Raw genomic sequence first — 20349 nt, 5'->3', positions numbered from 1 at the left:
ATATCGTTAACGAACACAACCTTGACTCTATTGACTGTACTGTCATATCTTTGAGTTATATTATATGTTCTTCCTATCTTATATCTCTTTGTATTGAAGTCCTTCGGTTTCTGAACGATGTAAAGTAAGCCTTCACTGCAACGTTCCGTATCGAATGAACCATATGTTATGAAGTTATATCCAACAACTGGGTCTAACCATAACAAAACTATTGGTATAAGACTTTTGTCAATGAGATATGCTGCAGTTCCATAGAATCTTACCGATATCATAAGCTCAGGATTTCTTGTCAAAATTTTCTGACTAGAAGCAATTCTAACCCAGTCCTTTGTTTTCTTTCCAAATGGAGATATAATGTCTGACAAAGAATATTTGTTGTATTTCTTTGAGTATCTTACGTTTAAATCACCTATTCTAACCAATTTGGTGTCATTGTCTATCTTTTTAACTGTTTCAAACTCATTGTTTGTCATATATGTTCTTACATACAAAATAAAAAAATAAATAAAAATAAAACTAACTTTATTTTTTCTGTCTTGTATAAAAGATATGATTTCAGGGATTTTTTTGACGAAGTGTCAAAGTTCTCTTCGTAAAAAAATAACAGTTATATAATGAAATTTGGTCATTTTTTCACGATTTTCATGAGTTTTAGGCGAGTAAGATTTTCTATCTTGTATAAAAGATATGATTTCAGGGATTTTTTTGACGAAGTGTCAAAGTTCTCTTCGTAAAAAAATAACAGTTATATAATGAAATTTGGTCATTTTTTTACGATTTTCATGAGTTTTAGGCGACCAGGTTTTTTTCCCTACTCGCAATTTTTTACGATTTTCGTACGGAATCTCTACCCTCTTTTCTAACCTCTTGAATTTTCATGATTTCTTCGTAAATGTTTTGTCAAGACTTCTTCGTATATGTTTTGTCAAGACTTCTTCGTATATGTTTTGTCAAGACTTCTTCATCGTAATGAGCGTAAATCAGACAAAAATATATTTTAGGGTAGATGGTTAGATCTAACCTCATTTCTACCCTCTTTTCTACCCCAGTTATTTTATAAGCGTTTTACATGGTAAACGTTATTTTTTAAATTTTGTGAAAACTCAACGGTTTGACACATGCCCTAAAAATTATTTTACTCAGAATTTTGGTCATTTTTCAGCAAAAATATATTTTAGGGTAGAAGGTTAGATCTAACCTCTTTTCTAACCTGTTTTCTACCCCAGTTATTTTATAAGCGTTTTACATGGTAAACGTTATGAATTCGTGAGACTCTAAACAGTTTTGTAGCTTCTATTTCTTCGCTGAGGATATCGAATGTTTTAACTATGCCGAAAGTTTCTTTATACTTCTTCTTGACGTCAGATAATAGGAAATCGTCAGCAGTTGGATAGTTTTTGTTCAGAAATTCTAACATGTCCATTTTATTTTCTACCGGCTTCTCTGCCTCCCTCTTTAAGTCTGCATAGTCGTTTCTCATTCTTTCTATCTCTTTGACGGAGTAGTTATATTTCCTAATTGCTGCTTTACATTTAGAACATTGCGGGTTCATTTTTGCGTTATATTCTGAAACCTTACCTGCTAAAACAACCAAGGCGTCAATGGTTTTCTTTAACTCAAAAGTTGCTGGTTTTATCTGTTCATTCCATACTTTGCCTCTTCTATCTTTATCTCTTATCTGCCATACACATTCAGCAACTAACGAAACAAAGTTGTCGTAGGTCTTAAATTCTTCAGATTTATATATGTCAGAGATGTTCTTATATAACATGTCGCAATCTTTGTCCATAACTTTATGGTTGCAATGAAATCCTAGAAACTCATAGTTTACCTTTCGTATGAACTTCTTTATTTCTACTGAGTCAGTTGCTTTGACTTCTATTTCGTCGAATTCAGGAATAGTTAGTTTTTGTTGCTGGATTTCAGGTAGTTTAGGCAAATGGTCAATAATGTCCTGCATTTCATAAAGATACTGTTCATTTGTTTCATCTTTCGCACTACAGTCTAAATTACTTGTTAAAAGTTCTTGCTTTATCTTCTGGATTTTTGTTTCGAAAGTATATGAAGAAGGAATGAAGCTTTTCATCTCTACTAACATAGATGTTGGATTCATGACTAAAGAGTTTGGTGCTGTTGTTGTTTGAAGTGTTGTTGTGCCGATTGTTGAAATCATATCTTTTATACAAAATAAAAAAATAAATAAAAATAAAACTAACTTTATTTTTTATTTCGGGAAAATTCATGAAAATTCAAGAGGTGAAAAAAGAGGTGAAAAAAGAGGTGAAAAAACAGGTGAGATCTCACCTCTTCACCTAAACTTTATTTTTGGGTCCTTTACACTCATTACGAAGAAGTCTTGACAAAACATTTACGAAGAAGTCATGACAAATTCAAGAGGTTAGAAAAGAGGTTAGATCTAACCTTCTACCCTAAATTATATTTTTGGGTCCTTTACGAAGAAGTCTTGACAAAACATTTACGAAGAAGTCATGACAAATTCAAGAGGTTAGAAAAGAGGTTAGATCTAACCTTCTACCCTAAATTATATTTTTGGGTCCTTTACGAAGAAGTCTTGACAAAACATTTACGAAGAAGTCATGACAAATTCAAGAGGTTAGAAAAGAGGTTAGATCTAACCTTCTACCCTAAATTATATTTTTGGTCCGGGAACAAAATGAACGAGGTCAGGATGTATGTAAATACCTTTGAATTCATTCATAACACCCTTAGTAAGCTCATAAAATGCTTGTTTTGAGGTCGAGCCACTTTTGGCTCCACCGTATTCTTTCAACCAAAACTCAAGAATTTCCTGCATGAATTTTATATAAAAACCAACCGTCTGAATTCAGACTGTTGCTATATTCTTGACAAAACATTTACGAAGAAGTTTTGACAAATTCAAGAGGTGAAAAAAGAGGTGAGAAAACAGGTGAGATCTCACCTCTTCACCTAAAAGTATTTTTCAATACTTTTTCAGCACTTTTCCGTAGTTATATATGAAAGACAATTCGAGATAAAAGTCATAGTACAATGGAATAATATGTTGCACACCATTTGTTGTGAACCAAACTTGAAAGTCAGAGAAACTGTTACTAGGTGGTTCGTAGAATTTAGAAGCAAAGTCATAAAAGTCCTTACCAATACATAGAAAACTATTGTTGCTTGAACTGAAACTTGCATGACACATAACATTTTGAGGGTCAAACACGTTTCTATAAACTGTCAAATCTGCTGGTGGAAGTATAAATTTAAATGGACCATCTGGTGGTAATGGTTCGTTCTGGTTTAGTAACCGAAGAAATTGTGCCCAAGAACGTTTGTCTACTTCCCAAATTAAAAACTCTGTATCTCTTGGAGGGTTAATTTCAATCTTTTGAAATGAAACGGTGGAGTTCATCTTGTCATATTCTAGTTTCAGATAGTATGTTCCATTTAGTAAAGAGTCGTATTTTTCTTGAAATTCCCAATAATATTTGTTCATTTGAGTTTGAAAGTCATTTAGAGTTTTCTCAAGACTTTCGTCTGAACGAACTGTAAAGATTCTCATTTCAACAATTTGTCTATTAGACCACCAGAACCTTTATACTGCCCATGAAAATATACTGCGAACATAAATGCGTTAGTTCTATTTGAAAACAAAACTCTTCTAAATCCTATTGCCTTTGCATCTGAAGGACTTTGAAGCCAACGAATTGGATAGTCAAACCTGTATATTCGGGATGAAATTTCTTCATCTGAAATAGTCCTACCAGCATTTGTAAAGATATAGTCTAACGGTTTTGTATCTGCTACTTTTGTTCTTTGTTTTTCAACCTGAAGCATTTAATATATGTAAAAATATATTGTTTTAAAATGGTATGCCATATAGCTTCTTGAATTTGTTAAGAAGTATTTGAACGTTTTTTCCATCTGTATCTCTAGTGTTTACATAAGCATAGCCCGCCTTAGTAAAATATACTTGTAATTTCCTATAGTTTACGCCGGTATAAAAGTAGAAAGAGTCTTGTTCTTCGCTATAGTAGTAAAACTCAAACGTATGCTTGCCATAGTCTGTAATTTCAATTGTTTCATCTTCTAGTTCGTCGACAAATTCGAATACAATATCTCCAAATTTGCCTTTGTTCTTATTGTTTTCAGAACAAGTGACCCAACGTAAGTTTTCAAGTCTATTGTCGTTTCTTATACGGTTTATATGGTCTACAAAAGGTAAATTGTTAGGATTCAGTATAAAATGAGTTGCAATGACAACATGTTTAAAATAGTGTTTTCCACCCATCTTCATAATAGCATATCCGTTATTTCGCTCCCATTCGCTTAAAACTCTTTTTGTCTTTTTGTTTCTGACTTCAAATGACTGACAACAGTGAATTTCATATTTCTCATCTAACAAACAAGTTTCCCAACGGTCTTCTCCAACAAACTCAGCGTACATTTCAAATAAAATTAAAAAATGTCACTTTTTTAAAATAAATTTTTTATTTCATGCAATGTTTAACACATCGAAAGGCATGTCCATAAGACGTTCTTCTTCTAACCTCTCTAGTCTGTTTGGATAATTTGCACGTGCTGTTTCCAAATCCATTTCGTAGCGAAGACCAGCCAGTTTGTCATAGACTTTTATGGGTCTTCCCTTCCTATATTTAAAATTCTTCGAAACTCTCCAACCATATCTTTGTAACTCTGCTTTTATTCTAGCAGATTTTCTATCCATTCTATATGGGGGCATTTTTATAAAAATAAAAAAATATTTTTTTTCTTTACTTTACATAACCGCCTGCTGCCATAAGTCTTTGACGCCAACCCATACCAGCTAATGAAGGTTGACTTGTTTAGTTTGGAAACTAAACTTTGGTTTTGGTTTATCTTCAGTTTTTGGTTTTTCTTCTTCTATCGGTTTTTCGTCACTTTTCGGTTCCTCTGATTTTTCCCCACCTGCAGGAACAGTTGTGTCGTCAACATCTTCATAAATATCATATGCCATTTGTTTTTGTTTTCCTTTCAACTTTTTGTGTTTGTTGTAAAGTTTAGAATATTTCGACTCTAAGTCAATGAGATGTTCTATAATGAACTGTTGGTCAGTGAAGTAAACTTTTCCATCTGTTGTCTCGAAAGCTCCTTCAGACTTCAATATTTTATTTGTGAGAGTCTGTTTCTTTTTGAGATACTAGCCGTTCCATTTCTATGAAAAGTGACTTTATAGTTAGGGTTTGTATTTCCAGACCTGGCACTTTCTATTATTGAATTTTTCTCTTCATCTGTAAGTTCTTTGACAGGTTTTGACAATGGTTCTGAACTTTTTGTTTGTGGTGTCAAATCTACCGTTTCAACTTCTTCGGTCATTTCATCTCAGTAAAAAATTTTAGTTTGGTTTGTTTTCAACTGGTTGTTGTTGTTTTTTAAGTCGGTCTAAAACTTCCTGAGGTATAGGAAGAACTGACAAACACGTTGTGTAACTGCTGGAAGTCGACAAATCCATCTTGAACCCATTTGTCTCAATGCTGTATTGTTCATTTCATCTCAGTAAAAAATTTTACATTCCCCACGTTTGAGGCGGTTGAGGTTGGTTATTGTTTACCCACTGTTGTGCATGGTTATATCCTCTGTTAAAGAATCTTTCACCTTGGTCCATATAGTGTCCTGCTTGGTTATATAGTCATTTGCTTTGTTATAATAGTTTCCTGCTTGTCTTCCTACATTGTCCATCCATCCTTGAACTTTTCCTCTTGTTTCAGGATTTGGAATAAGATTTGTTGCATCTCGTGCTACATCCCAACCTTTCTGTACAGTTTGTATAATAGGTTGTGCTTTCTCTTTAAGTATACCTAATGTACTCAAAATCTTCCTTCCAACTCCAAATACACCTCTGGCTATTGTTCCCACTGCGGCAAAAATCTGGATGCAACTCCTGCTAATGCGCCAAATAAACCCATTTCTTATAGGATAAAAATGACGAATCCAAACAAGGACCCCTATGTTTCTAAAGCGACAAAGAAAGCACTCATGATAAAAATCTTTAGTTCAACACCAAATGCTTGGTTTATGGATATCTTGGAAAACATTCCGAGAGTTAGAACAGATGGACCACCATACTGGCTAATATTTGTCGGTCAAAACACAAGATACTGTGAAGCCATACCATTACAGTCCAAAGCTATTTTAGATATCTTAGCAGCTTTGACAATATTCGTTGACAAATACCATCCAACAAAACTGACATCTGACTGTGAAAGTTCTTTCAAATCAGATGATGTAAAAAACTATCTGCGTTCAAAAAATGTAAACCAATATTTCATTGTCGACCAAAACCATTCTGCTCTTGGTGTCATTGACGGTTGTATAAAAATGTTAAGGACTTAAACCAACCACAAGGTGGTGAAGCAAATGAAATGTCATATGACGACAAATATAGACACTTCTCCATGGCAAAGATGAGACAAGTTTTTAAATATTTACAATAGCCGTAAACAAAAAGGTTTGGGAAACCACTCCCCCGAAGAAATGAAAAACAACCCTGACTTAGAGAAAGACTATATATTTAATAATTTAGTCAAAAGAGACAAACAAGAAAGAATGCCGGGCTTCAAACTTAAGAAAGGCGACAAAGTAAAAATAGAAATACCTAAACGCGACCATATGAAATACTATTGACTATGACAACAATGGGAACTCGACAGGTACTCACATTCGTGTTCGTAAAAATAGAAGAAAGTATACAAGAGAATATTATGAAGTTTTAGGCAAACATGGCAAAATGTACAGACTGCAAGCAGAAGATAAACTACTATTGTCAGACCTCGTTTCAAACTTGTCAAAGTTCAAGGTGGTATACTTTCAAAGACAGTTCCTAACAAATATAAGACAACTCCTGACGAATATGCTAAAGAAGTTGAAAATGACGACTAAGCATTTCTATACCATGCGTAAACTGTCATGTAAGGTGGCATGTAGTCTTTACTTTGTCCCGTTGTTTGCGTATATCCCGAAACGCGATGTGTATGGTTTCCTCCTCCCTCAGTGTTACTCCAGAAACAATCTATAGCAAACTTAACGTTGTCTTTAACATCATATCCTTTACCTTTTGTCATTGCTGACCAATCCCAATATCTATGCTTATGCCAACCTGCTTGAGCTGTACTTAAATCTATGTAGTGACTGTGTGCAGGTAAATTTTCACCTGAAATCGTTTTACTTCCACCTGTTTCCTTTGAAGAGTTTGCACAATACAAAAACCTGTCGACTATTTGAGTCCAAGTTCCAAAACCCAGAACTGTTTCTGGTCTGGTAGAGTTCATTGACGTATAAATAGAGCCTATAGGATATAATGTTTGAAGCATTTCTGTCTTTAATGTTTGAAGCTCTGTTTTGTCTGCTTTCTTGTCATATAAATCTTGAGCAGTGAATTTAATATAGGGTGTCCAAAGGTGCGTTTAGCACAGCGCTCTATATGAGACTATTAAAGGAGATATATGCTGATTATAAATATATAATAAAAAATATGAATATATGTATATGATGAGTATGTTGTATTTTGGCGCCATGCCGGGATATAAAATGAATTTTGAGACAAGAGGCGGTTTCGCGGGAAATTTTGGCGGGATTTTTTTCATTTTTTAATGAATCATAAAGAAAACATCCTCGCTCTTGCAAAAAAATGCAAAGACTGTAAAAATCTACGAGACATTGGTAAAATGCTTCGGTATGGATGCTCCTAGCTATTCCACTGTAACGTATCATGTTAGGATGTATCACTTCATGAACAAAAAGGCGCCCATCATAAAAATTGACAAAAAATCGCCGGATCAAAGAAAAATCAAAGCAATTCTTCAAGCGCTAGATGAAGACCCAAGAGCATCACTCAGAAGGATAGAGGAGATGACAAAGATACACGTACAACAGTCAGTTATTATCTGCACAATTATTTGAACTACAAACTAGCGTATACACGTTGGGTTCCGCACAACCTTAATTCAGTTCAAAAAAAATCTAGAGTCCAATCTTCGAAAGAGCTCCTCTCTATATTGGGTGCGTATCAATCCAAGAAGTTTCGCTTTTTAGTAACAGGGGACGAGTCTTGGTTTCAATATGCAACAGAAGCCAAAATCATGTGGATCCCGAAGGATGAAAATCCGCAAACATTCCGAAGAAAAAATTGACACACCAATGATGATGTTGTCGGTTTTTTGGGGCGTGAATGGCATCATCGCAATTGATATTCTTCAAAAACCTAATACGATGAATGCTCAGTATCTAATTGACAATGTTCTTACTCAAATTATCAATTCTGATGAGTTTGAGAAATCCAAACAAAAAAACAAAAGTTTGCAATTCATTTTGATAATTCAAGAGTTCACAAAAGTCATAAGGTAATGAATTACTTGGTGGAAAACAATGTCAAAGTTGTTCCAAACCCAATTTATTCACCTGATATTGCACCCTCTGACTTTTATTTATTCGGCACGCTAAAAAGAGAGCTGAAGGACGCGAATTCGCGAGTCCAGATGATCTTGAAAATTTTGTAAGAGAGCAATTTGAGCAATTTTCTCATGATGATTTAAAGCGTGTCTTTCAAGCCTGGATCGATCGCTGCGAACGCGTGATTGAATCCAATGGTGATTATATTTAAATAAACTTTATATATATGTAACTTGTTTATTTCTATTCGCAGTATTCAGGTTTGTGCTAAACACACCTTTGGACACCCTATATTATGTTCATCCTTCATGACATAAACATCTTTACATCTAATGTTTCTCATCGTCGTTATGTCGTCATCCGATGTTAAACCTTGTGGAAAGTTAGGAGGTTTACAATATAATACATCCCCACCAGTTTCTTCAACCGTTCCTTCAATACTTTCTATAGCAACAGTTGTAAAACTTGTATGTGTATGGTTCTTGTCTGCTTTCTTCTCTAACTCATCGTTAACATAAGTTTTATCTGCTTTAAGGTCTAAACATCCTGAAACCCATCCTGTATCGGCTTTAGTTTTTAAAATCTTTGATGTCCGTTCATGGTACCAGTCAACCCTTTCTATAATTTCTTTATCTTTTTCATCCACATATTCCTTATCCGCCTTCTTCACTAACACACTAGCCATAAGTCCCTTATCTACCTTATTTTCAAGGCTAACGTTTAAGTCTGTTATTTCAGATATAGAATGTGTATGAGTCTTTTTAGAATATTCGTTTTCAGCTCTTGTCACTTCACTTGACATTTTATTGTCAACATATGTTTTGTCTGCTAGTTCAGGATGAGTATGTTCTTTTGTTGCATAAGCATTGTTAGCTCTTTCTTCTTCTTTTGCTATTGCATCGTCTACATATTCTTTGTCAGCTTTGTTGTCAACATCTGCTTTCAAAAGAAGTTCATTTATAGGTTTCTCGTTTAAAGTTCCTTTTGTTGGATTTATACAGACAGTATTGTTCTTCTTGTCTTGAAACAGAAACTCATCTGTCATTGGGTTTAATGTCAGTTTTAAGTTTCCTTCTTTCAATGACTCAGATATCTTAGAATAGTTTGAAAAGTTTGTTGTGTTCTTATTTAGAGCTTGCATAATGAGTTGTCGGTTGTGTTGTATTTCTCTTATGGAAGCAATATCTTTCGACATTTTTATTCTAGATAAAATATGCTTCCAATAGAAAAAGAAAATTCAAGAGTTGCTACAACTAAACCATTAGATGAACTTTTTACTAATGTCGGTCAAAAGTTTGAGACAGAGACCGTAAAGCATGAAGGCTATCGTTTTGACTACCCATTAAGATGGCTAAGAGACCCATCTGTCACAAAAGCTATTGGCTTTCGTAGAATGAAGTTTGTGTCTGTAGAAGATAAAAGTTTTCCATTTATTGTAAGGTTTCATATAGATTATATATCTGAAGGGAAACGAAAAATGTGGGAAGAAATTGAGCTAATACAAGTTGACCTTTCATCTTCTCTACAGACTGCGTTAAAAAATATAGAAGATAAAATAAATTCATGTTATGCAAAATATGCTGATGAATATGCAAATACCGAGAGCACACTTTATGTGAGAATTGTATATGACAAACAAAATTCACAAGTGTCATTTCAAATCTACGAAAACAATCCAAATAAAGACGAACAAATATATACAGAATTCACTGCAATGTCATGGTATTATTTGCAAAGAATGTTAAATCAGAAAGTCGAACTTCCTTTAGCAAATATTTACAGTCGATATGCAAGAGATGAACCATATTTATTTAAAGATGTTTTCGACCCAGCTGCTATTATTGTTCATGCTTCATTTTCTGGCGCCCAAAACTCTTTCTTATGCTTGGCAAATGACTTTTACGAAAAACCTACAAAGTTATACGAACCACCAAGTGGAAGTATTTCAGACTTTCAAGTATGGTTTACTACAGATGGAAGAAAAGAATAATTCCATTATACCATGCGTTTTACTTAGAACTTAGTTTCATATACAACTACTATCGAACGGTAAAAATATAACTTTTTAATACGGTTGAGGTGTTGGATTTGGTTGCCAACTAGACTGTGGTGCAGGTTCAGGCTGTTGTATAACAGGAGCTTGTTCTTCTGGTTCAGGGTCTTTAGGTATAATACCAACAAACTGACCTACTCTTTTACCAATATTTTTGACTCCGTTCCAAATTCCTCTTCCGACAGATTTTATTCCATTCCATATACCTCTTCCAACATTTCGAAAGAAGTTTCCTATCTTACTGAAGAAACCCATTTTACTATATGTAAAAATCTAATGTCCGCCTAGTCTCTTACGTTTCCTGTTGAGTTCCATAGCATTCTTTAACTGGAGCTCATACATTCTGTTTCTCCTCTGGTAGAAAACATATTCTGGGTCAACTCCTGTGTTCGCGTCATCTGCATAAAGTTGTTTATATCCCACTTCAGGGTTTGTATAAAACTCTTTCCATCTCATATTTGCATACCATGGTGGCAAACCTAACGCAGCGTCATTTGACATGGCAGTTTGCATTTGTACATCTGTTGGCACTTGACCATAGTTTGCCATTGCAGTTTGTATTCTAACTTCATTTGGAATATTCTCTGGGTTTGGTTGTCCAGGTTGCTGTGCATTCGCTAAGTTCTGTGCGTCCATTTAATATTAGATAAAAATATCTCTTACGAGTACATATGCTGAACATTTGCAGGCATTGGTTCATCTTCATATTCTCTGTACTTTTCTGCCACGTCAAAGAAATAAATGACACAATGGAAAAAACCTAAAACAAGTAGTCCGATTTCAAACCACATTTACTTACTAATAAAATTTCTTTGTTATGACACTTTCTCCAGTTTATAGGACCTCTCTCATATTCTATCTTGTCATATCTAAACTCATAGTCATGTATGTCCTCTAACCATCTCATAACGGTTTCCAAACCACTTTTATCGGATGTAAAGTAAAGCATGGATGGTTATGTATAACGTCTAAAGTTTCTAAAGAGTCTCTCAAAGTCCAGTCTACTTGGTATTGAAAATCCCATGTGTTATAGAACGGCGGGTCCACTATAAAGAAAACATTTTCCTTGTCTTTATATTTTTCATACAACTCTGTCCAATGACATCTTACAAACTCTATACCCTCAATATATTTTTCTATGTCCTCTTTGAAAACATTTGTATAGTTAAGATATAAAACTTTTGACATGAGTGTTTCAATGTCATGAACTCTTATAGAACCACTATATAATAGTCTAGCAGATATACTATCCCAGTCTATATATTCTGCTTTTTTCAAAACCTCTCTCACAATATTTTTGTTATCTAATGGTATACGTTCCATCTTACCTATAGGTATCTTTTCTTTTAACTCTTTCAATATATTGTTTGTGTCTGGAATATGTTTGAGACGGTCCATATAGTTGTCGAAGTCATTGCATATAATCTTTGAGTCAGGAAATACGGTATGACATAAATGGGATATATAGAAACTTCCACCGAACAAATCTACAAATGTTAGACCATTCGGTAGTTTCTTAAGTTCTCTCAATATAATATCTTTACATTTACTCTTATTTCCAAAGAACGGTAACGGTGGTTTTGTAAAATTCATTTATATATAATAATAAAAATGTTTTTACCCGAAAAGTGACAGAAAAGTGACAAAACATGAAAACATATATAATTTGTAAAAAGTGGTACATTATATAATGTTTTCGACCCAGAAGAAGGCTTCTTCCCAGAAGCAATGGAGGAAGAAGAAGAGTCCTCCGAATATAAACTTCATTTATACTAAACATCTTCAGGGCTAGAGGGCACGAAGTGCCTGGAGGCCCCACTACCTTTTTTTTTTTTTTTTTTTTTTTTTTTTGAATTTTGTTATAATTCTCCAGATTATATTTTAGAACATTTCGAAGAATTTTTGGAGGATTTCAAAGAAAAGAATGTTGTAAACAGAAATTCATCAAAAGTGACACCTCAGAAAAGCTAAAATATTGAATTTTTGGAACTTTTGATAGAGCACGTTTTTAAATATTAATGAAAGTAAATGTATATTTTGTAAAGATTCTTTTTAATAAAAAATAAAATTTTGAAGAAGAACACAAAATCTTCTGAAAAATAATATCACATAAACTCATATTATTTTCTAATATATAACTATTTTATATAAAAATCAAATTCAATGATCTTAAAAGCGAAGGATAAACCTCAAAATTTACGAATATAATGAGTGGGAATATAATGCTTATCTATCATAAAACCATATGAAATATTAATTTTTGCTTTACGCCTAATTTTTGACGACAATTAGCAAAAAATGTTAAATGTTAACACTCAGTCCATTTGAATATGAAAAATAAAATTGACTTTGATTAAATGTTTTTATTTATCATGCAATTCTTCTTGCGACCAAAGATTTGAATAAAAGTTCAAAAAATAAGATAGCTTAAAAAATAATATACGGTAGTGTTTACTAATAGATGAATAGTATATAAATTCTATTAAAATGGATTTGATCCAAAAAAATAAAACCAAAAATAATTGTTATAATTTAAATGAAGAAGTAATTTAAAACGATTTTATTTATGATCAAATTTTATATATTTTTTTGGATCAAATCCATTTTAATAGAATTTATATACTATTCATCTATTAGTAAACACTACCGTATATTATTTTTTAAGCTATCTTATTTTTTGAACTTTTATTCAAATCTTTGGTCGCAAGAAGAATTGCATGATAAATAAAAACATTTAATCAAAGTCAATTTTATTTTTCATATTCAAATGGACCGAGTGTTAACATTTAACATTTTTTGCTAATTGTCGTCAAAAATTAGGCGTAAAGCAAAAATTAATATTTCATATGGTTTTATGATAGATAAGCATTATATTCCCACTCATTATATTCGTAAATTTTGAGGTTTATCCTTCGCTTTTAAGATCATTGAATTTGATTTTTATATAAAATAGTTATATATTAGAAAATAATATGAGTTTATGTGATATTATTTTTCAGAAGATTTCATTCTATATGCCTATGAAAAGTACTCTCAAAACTAACTTTTTCCTAATTATAATTAAATCTAGAATATTGTATTATGCTTAGTATTATTTCATTTTTCTCATTCAATTTAGAATTTACAAATGTCAAAAAATTGAGAGCTGTCACTTTTGATGAATTTCTGTTTATTACAAGAATAATTTAATAGACTAAAAAATTATTATTTTTATTTATTGTGAATTTTAAATTGTCACTTTTTAAGTGTTACCCCTATTGAAAGTGTCACTTTTTGGGTGTCACTTTTTTGGAAATCCTTATATACTCATGAATAGAGTTCACCAGATTATCATTATCTTTAAGAATCACGATATGAGAGCGAGATACAAGATCAGGGTTCCATCAATCCCGGAAACTCGCTGGCTCTACATATATGATACTCTGTTTTTCATCTTTGATAATCTGGAAACAAATAATACTGCTTTAAGAAGTGGAGATCTTCCACTATCCCTTTCCAGAGCTACACGTGAACAGTTACAATGGACACGTGATGGAATTCCTCCACTCTTTAAAGATGCTTTAATGATATTCAAGCCATTAAAGCAACTTCAATTATGGCTGGAATCCAACAAGTCCATGAGTGCTTATGCATTCCTGATGATACAACAGTGCCAAGGGATGTTGGATGAAATGGCAGGAAGATTAACGCCAGATGGTGAAGAGATTCTCCGATCAATCACTACAATATTCAAAAATGATATGAAAGAATATGGTAGAATTGATTTGCTTCGGTTTGCTTTCGGCTTTACACCGTTAGCAAGGAAGATCATCAGAGACAAGAAGGGTTTTGGAGGAAAGACAAGCTATCCACCTATAATGCAGTTGAAAGATGTGCAAGTCCCAACGATTCCTTCCCTGAGGATCATCAATCGCGAGATCACATTTGAGAAACTCGGTGAAATCCTTGAAGAAGAACGAACAGAACGTGTTGACGAGGTAGCCGAGCATGATGAAGAGATCCAGCAAGCAGAAGAGGAACAAATGCTTAACGACGATCATGCAGCCGAAACAAATGCCGATGGTTCGAGGAATTCCTTGGTCTGGGATGTTGTAGATGAAGAGATAAAAGATCTATACACATTCATGATAACAATCCTCAGACAAAGAGCAATTGCCGAATCAACAGTTGACCCAACGATCAATAAAGACGATAGATCCAAGGAATTGATTGATGCTTACGATTTCTTCATAGAGCAAGATGATTCCCATCTTATAAATGGTCATCATCTTGCTCAAAATGATGGCAAGTTTTGGTACATGAATGGCATAAAGCAACTAAAAGCAATAAGACCAATTGGAAAAAGGATGATGTCACTTTCGTGCAGTGAAGCAGATGTAGAACGTGTAATATCTGAATTGCGAAAGACAAGAAATTCAATGAACGAATCATGCAAAGAAGAATATGTAGCATGCCGCTTCTTCATCAAGTTGAATGATGATCAATTTGATATTTGATTTTGTTTTTTAATAAAATTTATTAAATAATTTGTTTTAAAAAGTATTATTTTTATTCGTAAAGATATTAGACAGAAGGTGGCCAGCCTAATGTCTATCAATCTTTAATATTAGTAGTAATTTCCCGCATTTCTGAATGATGATTGATTAGCTTTGTTGTTATTGATGTAAAACTGGATAAGTATTAAATAATTATATTAATCTTGGCCAGGGGACTGCTGATGGCCAGTCAGCAGCGGCCACTATGAATCATTATAATTATTTAATACCTAAATTGAGGTAAAAAGCAATAAGACTTGCCGAGCCTCATGCCCCTACCTCATATAAATAGAATCACACTTTAGTGAATCAACATCTATAAGAATGAAGTGTTTTGAAGCTGAAATAATATTGAATAGAAATTAATTTTTTCTGAAATTTTGAATGAAATTATGGGAAATAAAAAAATTACTAAATATTGTATTCATACAAATATATTATTTTAAAGGAAAAATAGATGCTGATAGAAACGATGAAAATTTTTGAAAACTTTACAATTAATTTATGTTCGTTAACCACAGAGCTTGCAATCCAAAGCTCACGTTAGACAACAAGAGTCATGAAGTCTCATACTAAGGGATATCCAACATATATTTTAATAATCTAATGTTTGTGACAAATATTGGGAAGAAACGTTTTTCCCGAAAAATAATCGTCTTTTGATGTTTTTCCCGAAAATCGTTCCGATCATGACGATAGACCTCCAGGAATATGAAATATTTGTTTTTGTTAAATTCTATGTATGCAATTAATCAGGGTATACCTTGAAGTTATTAGATCTAAGCAGATGAAGGATCTTTGTTTTTTATATAAGATTATATAATTTGATTATATTGATTTACAATGTAAATCTGTAATATTTTATATAATTTGTTGTTTTGATCCATTACACAATATTGAATTAGTTCAAAACTCTATATTAATATGTTTTGATTGCGCATATTCATGATAACAGAATTTGTAATAAAATCAAGGTTAAAATTTAATTACATATACTATGGAGTTATATATTATGTGAAGTAAATAAGATAATATAAGAAAATAAAAAATTATATAATTATAAAAGATCAAAAGAGTCTATGTTTTTCCAACCTGAGTGTTTGTATGTAGTTATAGATTTGAAATGTAATATAATGTATTTCAATAGTTTTAAGTCGAAAATCTAATATGATAATAAAAAGTGTAATTCTAGCATTTTTATGAGACAAACCATTAATTTTCCATATTTTATATATATTATATGTATATTTTTGGTAATTATTCAACATTAATTTAAAATTATGGATAATATAGTAAATAGTAGATATTAACTCTTGATTGTGAATCAAAACTAGATTGGAATAGATCAATTACATATAGTTAACTGCTTTATATATGAAAAACAATATCATGACAAGGATATACAAATTTATCAATTAAATGACATTTTTAATCATTTATAATAGATCTCTTTTATATAAAATTGTTCAAAAAAGATTGTGTTAAATGATGGATGTAAAAATAGAACAATCCAGAATTCACTCATTTATAATTAGTATAAATCAAAGATATTAACTAAATTAAGGTTTCCTTAACTTATATATATCTTGCCTTATCTAGTAAGATTGAACAATCTTATAGTTTAATAGCCAATCCGTTAAATCTTTTAATTCGTATCGAGAAGAGATACTAGTATAATGTTAATAAACAATATTCAAGATAAAATAAAATATTATGGCACATTTTCTAGAGATATTGATTTCTAATATAGTGCATTTCAAATCAATGATAAAAAAATAGAAATTCTATAGGATATGCTGGTTATTTTCCATTTAATTCATGTGTAAACCTTACTTTTTCAGTGTTATTGCTCAAATTCATTGAATGAATGAATATTGATTAAGAATTTATCCGAAACTTCATAAATCACTGATGATTTAAGCTATTTAACAAAATTAATCAAAATTCTAGGATCAAGAAATTCCAAATTTTTTCTAAATTCAGCATTTTGAAAGTATTTTTAACAAAATTTCGAAATATTTTCTTGATTTCAGAAATTTTTTAGAAATTTTCCATCTCAAAACTAATCAAATTACTTCAAATCTGCCAATTTCATGCAATATTGGAACTATTTCAACAGATTTAAAGCTCATATAAAAATAATTGTAAATATCTTCTTTATTACGGAGAATTTATCACACGATATAACATTTGCATACTAAAATCTGCATATTACACTGTATTTGTTCATTTTTGTTCAATGAATATTGATTATTCATACTAACGTATTCATTGAATCAAAGATCAAAGGATATTACTGACAATCAGTGATATAAAATAATTAAATCAATTAAAATATCTCTCGTTTCTTTATTTAAACTCATATCTTTCGATTAAATTTACAATTTCATAATTTTAGCATTTTAATGCAATTAAATTAGTACCAAATTATTACATCCTCCGATTCATTTCAAGCCACCCCAAACATTTTCAACTCTTTTACAATTTACATCATATTTTTTACAATTATCGAATTTTTATCGGATTTAGTATATCGACGATAAATTTTATCGAAATATAAAAGCGTGTTACTTACTAATCAGAGTTTTTCGCGATTCATATTTCAATTTACAAATCCAAGCATTGCTTTTCGTTTTCAAACATCAATTACTGCACTAAAATCATCTGCTTATACAAATCATAAAAAAATTTAAATACAATTGAATATTATTTTTATTTCGCGATTTATTTACAAATTTGCAGCTCACTCATATGAAATTTTTCGAAGTAGTGAGTTTTCCTTGTTTAATTTCTTAAATTATGAATAAAAATTTACTTTTATTAAAATTCTACTTATAAAACTACTTTTTAACCATAAACACAGTCATATATCATATATCATAAGTATGTGAAACTAGTCGCCAGTATTTTACTTCATATTGCGATACTTTTTTGATTCGAATCTTATTCTCATTATAAAATTATTGAATTTAACATAATATTGATGGCAGATGCAATATATAGCCTATGAATTTTATGCCCTTAACTTAAATTGTATTATAATTCCCTTATATCAATTAAATTATCTTAATTAAGTTAGCATATTTATATAATATACTATTTTGATTAGTTAATTCATATTCATATGTTCTGAGCTATCTATCATATCAATTTCAGAAGTGAAATTCAACTCCTTCATACCAAAATCAATATCCTATGGGTCTATCGTCATGATCGGAACGATTTTCGGGAAAAACATCAAAAGACGATTATTTTTCGGGAAAAACGTTTCTTCCGACAAATATTCAACATAAAATTAAGTTTTCGTTTCGTTACAAGGCATTCATACTTTGGAGATATCATATTTAATGTACAGAAAAGTTAATATTAAACAATACATGCTAAAGAATTAATAAATAAGATAATAAAATAAATTTATACGTAATTACTTTCATTTAATATGCTTTATGCTGTATAATATTGATTAAGAGGCATTAAAAGGTTCCATAGTCTGCTTTTATAGGCAAGATTTTTGATAAAAATTTTAAATGTTGAAAAATGATGAGAAAAGGAAAAAAAAGTAAATGAGAGCAAGAGGAGGGGAAAAAAGAAAAAGAAAAAGAAAAGAAAGGGAAGGGAAAAATAAAAGAAAGAAGGACATATAAAAATTTAGATGCGCATTCTTAATGCCGAGGCGGCTTGCCGCCGAGGCGCGATTTTTTTAGGCCTCTACGGTAACCCGGCAATGTTTTTTTAAATCTTGTACAGCCCTAGTTATTCTAAATTTAATATTTGATAAATCTTTTGAATGAAGAATAAATGAATTCCCGGATAATTGAAACGGATATGATAAAGAAAATGTGTTTAAGTTGATGGATAAAATGTTTTGTATTGATGGGTAAGAGTTAGGGTCTAATGTTTGATGTGAAAATCTCATTGGGGTATTAACTTTATCACATTTGATTAAAATGAAATTGGAACCAGTGTCAGAATACAAAACATCCCCAACATCTTTTTCAAAATTTAATATCCCCAACAATGAACGAAGATGAGGAGTACAAAATTTAATTTTCAGCGGGAATTTAATAAGGTTATTTATTTCATCAAGTTCAAAAAGTTTATCGGGTTTTGATTTAAAATTTTCTTCATACCATACGATAAATGATTCATTTAAATAACTTAAAATCATGTTAATATCCCATTTCGCTATCACATTATTTATATACATATCATACGTTTTTTCAAGGTCATCTTTAATAAATGATATATAATCTGAAGGGTCTAAAAGAATGGGATTAAATTTACCACTCACAGAAACGAGAGTAACATTATAAATTCCGCTAACTGTTAAATTTAATTCACAGCTATTATTCGAAATAATATTGATAATTGACATTTTTATTACGATTAAAAATATGGTAAAGCGTTATTTTCCAGTGATAAATAAAACGAGAATAAGATTACCTCAAGAATTCATAAATTCAACGAATAAGAAATTCATTCATGTTATAAATTTTAGTGTTTTCAGAAAATATGAGTCAGTGTCATATTCATCAACAGGTTATATTTCACTTCATTCAAATTTAGTTCAATCAAACCCATATAATGACCATTTCATAAGATTTTCAGATGGTATTAAAAATGTAATTGATAGATTAAAATATGAACAGATTGACAATATCGAATTTTTGGAATTTTGGTTTAAATATCCCGATGGAAAAAAAATTGAAGTTAAAGATAAAGCTGATACTATAACAAAAACAATTACAATGACCGATCCGGATAGTGGGGAACAAAAAGAAATAAAACAAACGATAGAAACTGGTGAAAGGTCAATTATTATTGATTATGATTCAAAGGATTATTATTCGATAATGTTAATGCTTGAATATTAAATAGCCTTAACAAAGAATTTTTCAAGTGATATTTTATATTCATCAACTATTTTATTATAAATATCATTATATGTTAAATGAAGTTCAGTTGTTGTTCCATTCTTTGATATCTTAATTGTGCTAATATCCTTTATAGGATTTATTTTTGCAACTGTTCCGCAGCATGAAACCTCATCATCTATGAAAAATTGAATCTTAACGTCTGAATCTTGAACATCACAAAGAATGGCGATAATGTGAATTAATGATTCATAAGGTAAAATAATTAAACCAGATTGATCAAGTAAATTTATTATTGAATCATAATTATTAATTATTATATCACGGTAAATTTTCATTAATTCAGAATTAATGTCTATTTTATATGGGTTCTCGATGTTTGATGAAAGAGGTGGGGGGTATGTTGGATAAGTGGAAATTTCAACAGGTTCTTTACCGGGTTCAGATAAAATGATTGGGTTTCCATCTTCTTTAT

At 31.2% G+C, this 20349-nt stretch overlaps 6 protein-coding genes and 2 pseudogenes across 8 annotated transcripts, besides 14 other annotated features; 3 read left to right on the top strand and 5 right to left on the bottom strand.

Annotated features, from left to right (window-relative positions):
• Nucleotides 1-12316: part of a mobile genetic element that runs on past the window's edge.
• Nucleotides 16-473, bottom strand: TVAGG3_0141440 (organellar and viral DNA polymerase type B; the record flags this gene model as incomplete). Its single annotated transcript, XM_051224273.1, has 1 exon — nt 16-473. A coding segment is annotated over one exon (458 nt), but the record flags the coding sequence as incomplete, so codon positions are not given.
• On the bottom strand, nt 1232-2173 carry TVAGG3_0141430 (organellar and viral DNA polymerase type B; the record flags this gene model as incomplete). Its single annotated transcript, XM_051224272.1, has 1 exon — nt 1232-2173. One exon carries the CDS (start codon nt 2171-2173, stop codon nt 1232-1234), a length of 942 nt encoding a protein of 313 aa, XP_051109258.1.
• Nucleotides 6952-7334, bottom strand: TVAGG3_0141420 (phage tail repeat-like family; the record flags this gene model as incomplete). Its single annotated transcript, XM_051224271.1, has 1 exon — nt 6952-7334. A coding segment is annotated over one exon (383 nt), but the record flags the coding sequence as incomplete, so codon positions are not given.
• Nucleotides 7408-7435: a terminal%2Cinverted (terminal inverted repeat of Mariner transposon ID:TVAGG3_0141400).
• Nucleotides 7408-8703: a mobile genetic element.
• Nucleotides 7504-8623, top strand: TVAGG3_0141410 (annotated as a pseudogene). The gene has a single exon. A coding segment is annotated over exon 1 (1120 nt).
• Nucleotides 8676-8703: a terminal%2Cinverted (terminal inverted repeat of Mariner transposon ID:TVAGG3_0141400).
• Nucleotides 9626-10429, top strand: TVAGG3_0141390 (annotated as a pseudogene). Its single transcript has one exon. A coding segment is annotated over exon 1 (804 nt).
• TVAGG3_0141380 (serine threonine-protein phosphatase family) lies at nt 10478-10720 on the bottom strand (the record flags this gene model as incomplete). Its single annotated transcript, XM_051224270.1, has 1 exon — nt 10478-10720. The coding sequence occupies one exon, from the start codon at nt 10718-10720 to the stop codon at nt 10478-10480; it is 243 nt and encodes an 80-aa protein (XP_051109256.1).
• Nucleotides 10739-11101, bottom strand: TVAGG3_0141370 (uncharacterized protein; the record flags this gene model as incomplete). Its single annotated transcript, XM_051224269.1, has 1 exon — nt 10739-11101. One exon carries the CDS (start codon nt 11099-11101, stop codon nt 10739-10741), a length of 363 nt encoding a protein of 120 aa, XP_051109255.1.
• Nucleotides 12218-12316: a terminal%2Cinverted (terminal inverted repeat of Maverick-3 transposon ID:TVAGG3_0141360).
• Nucleotides 12316-12391: a mobile genetic element.
• Nucleotides 12391-12428: a mobile genetic element.
• Nucleotides 12392-12428: a terminal%2Cinverted (terminal inverted repeat of Banshee-A3 transposon ID:TVAGG3_0141340).
• Nucleotides 12429-13603: 1175 nt separating this feature from the next.
• Nucleotides 13604-13640: a mobile genetic element.
• Nucleotides 13604-13640: a terminal%2Cinverted (terminal inverted repeat of Banshee-A3 transposon ID:TVAGG3_0141330).
• Nucleotide 13641: 1 nt separating this feature from the next.
• Nucleotides 13642-13773: a mobile genetic element.
• Nucleotides 13744-13773: a terminal%2Cinverted (terminal inverted repeat of MuDR-2_TvMULE3 transposon ID:TVAGG3_0141320).
• On the top strand, nt 13774-14556 carry TVAGG3_0141310 (ribonuclease H-like family; the record flags this gene model as incomplete). Its single annotated transcript, XM_001285062.2, has 1 exon — nt 13774-14556. A coding segment is annotated over one exon (783 nt), but the record flags the coding sequence as incomplete, so codon positions are not given.
• Nucleotides 14557-18554: 3998 nt separating this feature from the next.
• Nucleotides 18555-18767: a mobile genetic element.
• A 1115-nt stretch (nt 18768-19882) lies between these two features.
• Nucleotides 19883-20349: part of a mobile genetic element that runs on past the window's edge.

The sequence above is a fragment of the Trichomonas vaginalis genome, chromosome IV (assembly GCF_026262505.1).
Source record: "Trichomonas vaginalis G3 chromosome IV, whole genome shotgun sequence".
NCBI lineage: Eukaryota > Parabasalia > Trichomonadida > Trichomonadidae > Trichomonas > Trichomonas vaginalis.
Note: the sequence above shows the minus strand (reverse complement) of the source record. Positions and strands in the feature narration are given on the sequence as shown.